The following is an 8827-nucleotide window of genomic DNA, read 5'->3' on the forward strand; positions in this document are numbered from 1 at the left end:
CATTGCAGTTGTATTTTCAAAATGCTCTTAACGAAACAGCAATTTGCAAAATAATGTAATTTTCAAATTAGATTTGTACATATTTTAATAAATAATTCTATGACATTAGGTTTTAGCGCAAAATTTCGAAATGTAATACTTTCATATTACGTGAAAATTGTCAGCAGGAAAACGATTGGAAGAGAGAAAAAAAGCTGTTATCTCTGTAAAGTTTGTTCTACTGCGCTATTGGTATTGCGGCAACAAAAGTATATGTACAAGATAGTCCATTCGGAAACCATTTATTCAAACGGAGCGATATTTTTCTTGCTCTAAGTCTTGGCAAAGGAGGGGGGTGGGGATGTTTGAAAATGATTGGGGAAAATAACTAACCTTTGAAACGTTTAGTTGCTTTTTCTTTAGTGGAACTGCACAAACAAAATTTACGAAATAAGGGATTATCCAGGAGGTTTTTCTTTCTTTTTTTTTTTTTTTTTTTTGCAACTTACTGAGTTATGGGAAATTTAGTTTCAAGAAAAAAGTTTCTGAAATTTATGTAAAAAAAAATAATCATTTTAAGTAGAATTGTAAGTAAGGTACAGCTAGATTTTCGTTTTTGGACTTAAGAATTTTCTGAAAAGTACCTGTTTAGAGTTCGAAATTTTGTGTAATGTCTGTTTTTGAAGTTCAGAATTTTGTGAACGGTCCGTGAACAACCCCAATTTCTTTCAAAATAAAAACTAGAAACAAATGCAGGGAAAGTACGATTTCCAAGCACAATTTATTGAAAGTTAGGTAACATTTTGGCCAAAGGAAAGAAAAAAGTTTGGCGCTTTAGCAGCAGACCCAACCACAACCAGTATCATTGTGGCGTATCTCTGAATATATAAAAAAAATAATAATAAATAAATGGAAATCAAAGAAATTGTGAAAAGATTTCTGTAACGTGTCTGCGCCCAGGAGACCCCATATCATCTACATCCTTGAAATTTGGTACAAAATTACTTCGAGCCATGGGTGTTTTCACCTTGGAGCGGGTTTTTTTTTTCTTCCTTAATTTCGAATTAGAGTCATTGTAATTAATTTTTAAAACTAAAGTTTCACATAAATTGTCTATTGAAGAGATGAAATATATTCCCACACCGCATGACATTCTATATCATTCGAAAGAGTTCATTTTTCTGCATCAGATTAAGCTTGTTCCAATTTTTGAAACTAGTTCGAGTAGTAGATATAAGAGTTTCTTATTTTGAAAAAGTCTTAACTACACTCAATTTAAACACGGAGCTAAAGAAAAAAAATGTTACTTGAGACCACGAATTTGGTAACGACTTTTTAAACGTAGAAAATGGCCGTTTTGCTATGCTCAGGAGCTCTTTAGCACTAGAGCTGGGAGATGTAGGAATTTCTACATCGTGATGCATCGCCAACCCTACATCGCGATGTAGCGTGCATCACAATGGAAGTATGAAAGTTTTTTTTTTTTTTTTTTAACTAAACTCGCTTGTTTAAGTTTCACAAAATACGCACAAGGTAGAAAAATTACATGTCATGCCAGGTACGAATTAACAGATTTCAGAACCAGAAAGAAATTTATTATATCATAAAGCAGTGCTAAAAGCGCAAATTAGTGAAAAATGTAGAAACACGTTTTGAGATTACAATGAACCTATTTTTTCAATGCAAAAAGATGTAAGCAAATGGACGCTAAGTCATGCTCTCCATTCTCATATTCTTTCATTAAAAAAAGGTTCCTTGTTATGAGTAGCGGGAGAGAGGGGCCGAACCGGAATTCTTTAATTATGAAAATGTCTACCAATATATCTTAAATTATATTTAATGAATTTAACAAAAATAAAGTGCCGAGTATTGCAAGGAGAGGGGGGGTTACATATATCATCTAGGGAAAATTTTGCATAAAATGGATTCGCAGTTTATATTTGTCTTCCAAATTTTGTTATTCCACTAAAATAGAGTTGTTTCTGAAAATTATATGAATTTCATATTTACGTAAGACAGTTATAAAGTCTTTTCGGGGGGGGGGGGGCGATGACACTACGCCGACCCGTGTGACATCCGTGCAAGGAACTCCACTTCTTGTAATACCAAAATAGACGTTGCAATTTTTGTTGCTATTTTGCTCTCTAATTTTGCTTTTTTTCTCGCAAGTGACTATATGATAATTTCTAGTTCATTAGCATGCCTTTCGTCTATGTTTTGGGAGAAATGAAGTTCTAACTCTTCGCACCTTCATTGTTAAACCAGATTGGATTGACACACTGCTTATTAACATTTGTGTGAAACAATTAGAGATTAAAATAGCAGCAACTCTGGACAGGTGTCTGTACATCGGAGCAGTATCGATACATCGGTTTTGAAAAAATTCTAAACCGATTTGTCGATGTAAGATGTACACCAGTTTTTGGTTATGCATCGATGCATCACCCAGCCCTACTTAGCACCTACAACTGTGAAATTAGTTACAAGTTAGTTTTGACCCGGGGAGGGGGAGGGATTGCTCTTTACAGCGGGGTTTTTTTTTATACGTATTTTTATCAAGTTCTTTTTGTTTTCGCGTTTGGCGGAAATTAACATTTTTCTCATTGCATGAGTTTTTTACTGAAAATATATTTTCAAAGGAAGGGGAGCGGATTTCTTAGTTTGTTCTAATCGTAACGCGCATTTTAATTTGATTCTTCCTAACAAGCGCTCTAAATTTTCGCGAACCACATAAGATTGTGATTCAATCTGCAAGGGTTGGTGATCGGCAGCGAGCAGAGGGTGGAGTTCCTTAAAACCACTAAATCACGAAATTACACCGAGTCTTCAAAAATATGATATATCAATCAATTTGATTGATTTTTAAATCATTTATTGATAACTAACAATAATACGTTTGAGTTTTGGTCAGCCTAGTTAAGAGTCAGTTTGCTCTGTAGAACTACAAACGTTTTTTTCTTTCTTTCCTTTTTTTTTTCTTTTTGTTGTTGTTGTTGTTTTTTGACCCGGATGTTACGATTTAGCTTCTTCTTCTTCTTTTCAAAAAAAAAAGGGGGGGGAGAGGATAAATAAGAAAGATAACTTTGACTAACTTGTTTTTGACACATATTTCATCATTTTTCGGATGGCACATATTGACAGTCTCTATTTTGACAGCTTCTCGGAAATTCGATGTAAGCTTGTGTACAACAAGCTTCTGGAATGTCTTCGGCAAAGTAGCCATTATAAAGGAGAGATTACCACTGAAAAAGAAATAAACAAAAATAAAACTTGAGGTAAGCTAAACTATACTACACTTTAGAGTCCCCCGTACCTTAATAGCTTGGATGGTGCCCGGAAGTCAGCTTTGTTTTTTCGATCCAGACCAGCAGCAGAGCAATCTCTGATCTAATATCTACAATGTTAGGGGATTTGTCGAGGGATGGAGGTGACCCCACAAATTGCCACCCCGGATATCCCCCCTCCCCGCAATATTATGTTTCCTTGAATTCGAAACCAGTGAGTTCAGTATTCTGCCACTCCGTCCTTTCACTACAGCAAAACTTTTGCTTACAAAAGTGCTTTCATTCAAATATGCCTTATGTGATTTGCGTTCTTTTTAAATAACTAAAAAATGAATTCTTCTTGGTAGCGAGAAGTCAATTAAAAATAATAAATGAAAGAATTCAACTAATTTAACCGTTTGGGAGGGCTCTCTTCTCCCCCCCCCCACCCCACTCCCTAAAATTCGCTGCTAGCTGGAACGGGTAACGACCGTTTGAACTCAATTGAATTCCCTCTTCATTTTTTCAGACTGGACATTGAGTGACAAAGTAATTGCAATAAAAGTATTGACAAAAAACGAATGACAAAACAAATATGACACAGCATTATTATGCAAAAAGTTAATCATAGTTTAGATATCTTCTTTTTTTTTTTTTTTTTTTTTGATCATCAATATCTTTTCATCGTTTCAGAACAAAGGAGACAGCAGTTTACTCAATCTATCTTTATTTGAAGATAATTATATACTTTATGTCATCAGGGCCGATCCTAGCAGGTGTGCAGAGTGTGCACCGCACAAGCGCGGCCAAAGTAAAGGGGTGGTCGCATACCGCATCATATAGTTCTTTTAATCAAGCAAAATTCCTCAAGAATTTCTCACAAGGTAACTTATAATACGTCAAATAAATATGCTGAATTTTAAATGTTCAATTGTCAAAGTAAGTGCCGATTTCCCGACAGCATAGCATAGTTTAAGAAAAACAAAATTTTAGGGCACATTGTGTTGGTTCATTGTCCATTAATATCTACTCTTTACACACATGCCTCATTTGGTTGCAAAATTTGTGACAAAATCGGTAATCAGGCATAGATGCAGGAAGGAGGGAAATGGCCCCCTTCTGAAGCATTAAAGGGTGCCTTCTAAAGGGAGCACTGAGGGTGGCCATTAATGCTTACCCCAAGATACTCTCGCAAGCATTTCAAACAACAAATTCTGTATTCAACAATCGTGGATGCGTGGAGAGACAATGGAAAATCGCGACTTCCCTAAGAATCAAACATACATGAATGACGAACTAAAATTCTGTAATTTTCCCTCTTTACAGCGATTTATTCAAATTAAAATCACGAATGAATTGCCTGGTTTCAGATCAGGTAGGAAGACAGAGCTCTTGCCCCGGGTAGCAAATTTAAGTTTAGCTCCGAAGCGAAGATCCAAAAGGAGGCCATGACCTATTTGATGAGACTAAAGAAGGCTAAAATTGCGTTTTTAGGACTTTAATTTCGAAAAAATTCGCTGGTTGAACCACCGATCTTAGGAACCCAATTAAGTCTCTTCTTCACCCCTTCTACCTTAACTTAATCAAACATTGTCTAACTATGATGACTCCAAAATCCAAAATGTGTTTTCTGAAGATAGCTCTTCCTAAAGTAATCAAAAATTGCTTAATGGCATTTTTTGATTTCTTTTTCGAAATTTTTGCGGTGGGGAGGTCCCGAAATCCATTACCTAACATTACTACCAAATATAGTCTGAATTAGTCTCTTTAGAGAGGCCCCTAATCCCACTACCCTCTCACTAAACGTATTCAAAAACAAACTTAAATTGCGTTTTTCAAATATCAGTTTCGAAGAACTTTTGGGAAGGACTCTGGACTCCCCTTTTCTCCAACGCAATCACTATAGCTCAAAATTTCGTTTTTAGACGATTCCGTGGAACCAACAAACACTTCCTATTTAAAGTAGCCTGAAATTACTTCAGTTTCAAAAAACAGTTCGTGAGGACACACTGAACTACCGCCCTCTCTTTGTCCAATCGTCATCAAACAATACCTAAAATACGATTTTTAAACTTGAATTTCTAAAAAATTTGCGAGGAGAACTGCTTGGCTTATGTAACTTTTCACGGCGCTAGGGCATCCCTCATCAATCATCGAGGTGAGGTGGAGAAAAGTCTATAGTTGTATTTTTCAGAGAATTTTTCATTAGAAATATCCACTAGGGAGCCGAAAAACCCTTCCTTCCCAAAAACAGCCTAAAATTGATTTTAGTTCCGAAAACATTTTCGATTCGGAATCTTTTCATGTTTCTCCTATTGTTTCCAATTATAGCCAAAAAACTGCTTTTGAAACAATAGTGCCGAGAAATTGCTGGAGGAATGCCGTCAGATTCCCTATCGTCACCAAAACAGCCTAAATTTGCGTTTTAAACTTCAGTTTCGAAAACTTTCGATGGGAGACGAACGATTCTTCCTCCTTCCAGCAACGCTAACAAAGATAAACCAAAATTTCGTGTTTAAAACTTTTTCGTTTGGAAAATTTTCGGGAAGAGAGCTGATCCTTCCTAAGCTACGGTCACAAAAAATAGCTTCAATTCCACTTCAATTTTGAAATAATTTTAGGAACGAATTCCAACATTACTTTCCCCTAAAGTCTCGAAAAAGTTCCTAAAATTGCGATATTTGACGAGAATTTTGAAGATTTCTACATGGACCCTGAATAAACCCAAATATTTTGTCCTTGCAACCAAACACAACCAAAGATTAATTAAAACTTTTTTTCATACGCCAATTTCTAAATTTTTCTGGTGGTGACCCCCCCCCCCCCTATCCCCCTCCTTCGTCTTTCCTCTGATGTCACCGAAGACAGACTATAAAATGCGTTTTTACGACTAGTAAATTTTAGTATCTCTCTATTCTTCTCTGGTTCTTCAAAGTTATAAATTATACCTAATGAGTTTTTTTATTAGAAAACTTTTCTTCAATAAGTTCAGCCTTCTTCTGTTTTTTTTTTTTTCTTTTTTAAATTAAAACTTGATACAAAAATTTAAAGAAATATTTATATTTACGTTAAGGATTAGTCAAAATCTGCAAATAGCTCTTGAGGGGCGGCACAAAAGGTCTTTGCACGCGAGTGGTCGACACCCTAGGATCGGCCCTGTGTGTCATTAAATTCGTCCTGTCACGGTCAGCGTGTCTATGATAAATATGATAAGGCACAACAATCTACTGACACTATAGTATCTGTCCCTTCTTTGGGGTGCGTTTCTCAACCTCTTTTACCCCCGCACTGATAAAAATTTGTGAACATGTCGCGCACAACAGTGAGGTCCCCCATGCACAAAAGAGAGAAAAAACTAAAAAAAAGAGAACATTATAGGGTATTAAATAACTGTCATATACACGAATTGTAAGCTTTTTTATTATGATTCAACTTAATAAGGAAATATTAAATTTAGTATACTTATCCAAAACACTAAAATGAGTAGAGACCATTGTTCGTCTTAAACAATGGGGTGTTGTATCTCCATCCAAGAAATATAAATGTACGTTAATACTAAAACACACTTAATTTCATTTTTAATCTTAATTGTATCCGTGAATGCAACTTAAATAAATATAAATAATACGGAAAATTTCTGTACTGAAAATCTGTGGTGCGACATGTATGCATCATGCGGTGCTTCCAAGATTCAAAAAAAAAAATCATACACCGTGGAAAATTTTCTCAGACATGGATTCATAGGAATGAGTCCGATGCTCTGGATTTACACTGAAAAATAAATGTAACACTGCAAAACTAACCCCTTGAAAATAAAAGATCGTTTTATATGATTTTTTAAAATAATTTAGGGAGAATACTCCCATGCGACTCCCAACTTGCAAAAAATTACAAATATTCATGCTTTTGAACTTTTTACCTCAATAGTTCCTCAGAAGAATTTTAATGGTTAATATAATGCCCCCTTCCTCTCCAAATAAAAATATGTCTTTAAAACTGTCTAAAATTGAAATTAAAAAAATAAGGGCATCATTAAAAAAAATGGGAGTGATGAGGGAAAACGGTGGTCATATTTGAATTCAAGTTGTTATTTTACGTAAGAATCAGAAAGAATGGTCTCAGAAACATTTTGAAGTTTTTTTTATGCCGCGCAGTGTTATTTCAGGCTGCTAATATTTGTGTTTTCAGAAGTTTTCTGCATCTGTAAGTCACTTAGGGTTACACCACGTTCGCTGGAAGACAACAAAAAAATTTAAAAAGTATAAAAAGATGAAAGGAGAGAAGGGGATGTATGCGATGTGTTACTTACTCAACAATATCAATCAGTGAAAGTTAGTGCACTAATTGCTTTCAAAGATTTAAAAAAAAAATTCAAAATATTTCTATAATATTTGGTGAAAATCCAATGCTACACAGCTTAAATTTCAACGAATTCAGAAACTTCAATATCGTCTGAGAGAGGAAAAAAAAATGCGCTTTTTCCGTGTCGGAGAAATAACAAGGCGGTATTGTGCAGAAATGAAATGAGATGTGCTAAAAAAATTGTACTGAAAAAAAAAAAGGCATTTTCATCGGATTAAAAAAATTTGCACTGCAAACACAAAAACATTAATTAATCATTTTTAAGGTTTAAGGGTTAAGGTTATATACTTTACACTGTCAGTTCAGTTGACGATCAAATTAGAAATTAAGAAGTCAGTAAAGAAAGCAAATAGCCCCCTCCCCCCCCATATCAGTGAATACATTGAATACTGAATGTGGAACAATCAGGGGTGAAAATTTTTCTTGTTCGACAATGTTTTACTGACGATACGGAAAATAATTATTCTTAATTTTATTCAGTAAATTGAGAAGTTCCTCCTTTCCAAAAATTTAGATTTGGAGCGTCCCATGAATGCAATCGTTTGCTTTCAATAAAGAGACTTTATAATAATGAACTTACCCGCAGGAAGCAGAAATCGACAAGCAGCGGAAGAAACTAGATTGTGTGAACGAACGAAAACGCCCCTACAAGTATATCAAACGATAGCTCTTGATAAATACACTATCTTTTACATTCAGCCGAATCACAGAAGTAGGTCTGTCTTCTCTCGTGAGAAGATAAGTGAATTTTGAAAGCAGGAAATAAAATTCCTGTTGGCGACGATTTGGCTTCCAATTGGCTTTAAAAAAAAGGAAAGGAAGAAAGAAAAGAGAAACACTATCATGGTAACTCAAATAAAACTTAGCTAGCGCGCATGAGATTTTCAAATGCACGCAACACGAACTCATATATCTAAATACAATGATTATATTCTATAAAGTGCAAGAAAATGAAATTACGAACATAAATACAGAAAAATAAGCTTTCATAAATCCCAAAACACTAAAGATTGGAATTCAAAATCAATTTTTGATGAATTAGAACAACACCGCAACCAATATATATATTTATATAAAACCCATAGGCGGCTCATGTGGGAAGACAAGGGGGGGGAATTTCCCCTTCACTTGTAAAAATAAAGGAGCCTTTCTCCTCCACATTTTTAGTTTAGAAAGGAAAATTGACTCAATAATTGTGTATTTTCAATTTTTCTCATGTTATT

The 8827-nt window shown here is 34.9% G+C and overlaps 1 protein-coding gene across 1 annotated transcript in view; it reads right to left on the minus strand.

Moving 5' to 3' along the window:
• The window catches only part of LOC129234599 (prostaglandin reductase 3-like), a 63850-nt gene extending 55529 nt beyond the window's left edge, over positions 1-8321 (minus strand). Inside the window, exons 1-2 of the mRNA XM_054868623.1 lie at positions 8185-8321; positions 3072-3221 (exon numbers count right to left, since the gene is read on the minus strand). Coding sequence (XP_054724598.1) covers positions 3072-3202 — 131 coding nt within the window. The 5' untranslated portion in view covers positions 3203-3221; positions 8185-8321. The remainder of the gene's footprint in view (positions 1-3071; positions 3222-8184) is intronic.
• Between the last annotated feature and the right edge of the window lie 506 nt (positions 8322-8827).

Source organism: Uloborus diversus, chromosome 1, assembly GCF_026930045.1.
Source record: "Uloborus diversus isolate 005 chromosome 1, Udiv.v.3.1, whole genome shotgun sequence".
NCBI classification, from domain to species: Eukaryota; Metazoa; Arthropoda; class Arachnida; order Araneae; family Uloboridae; genus Uloborus; species Uloborus diversus.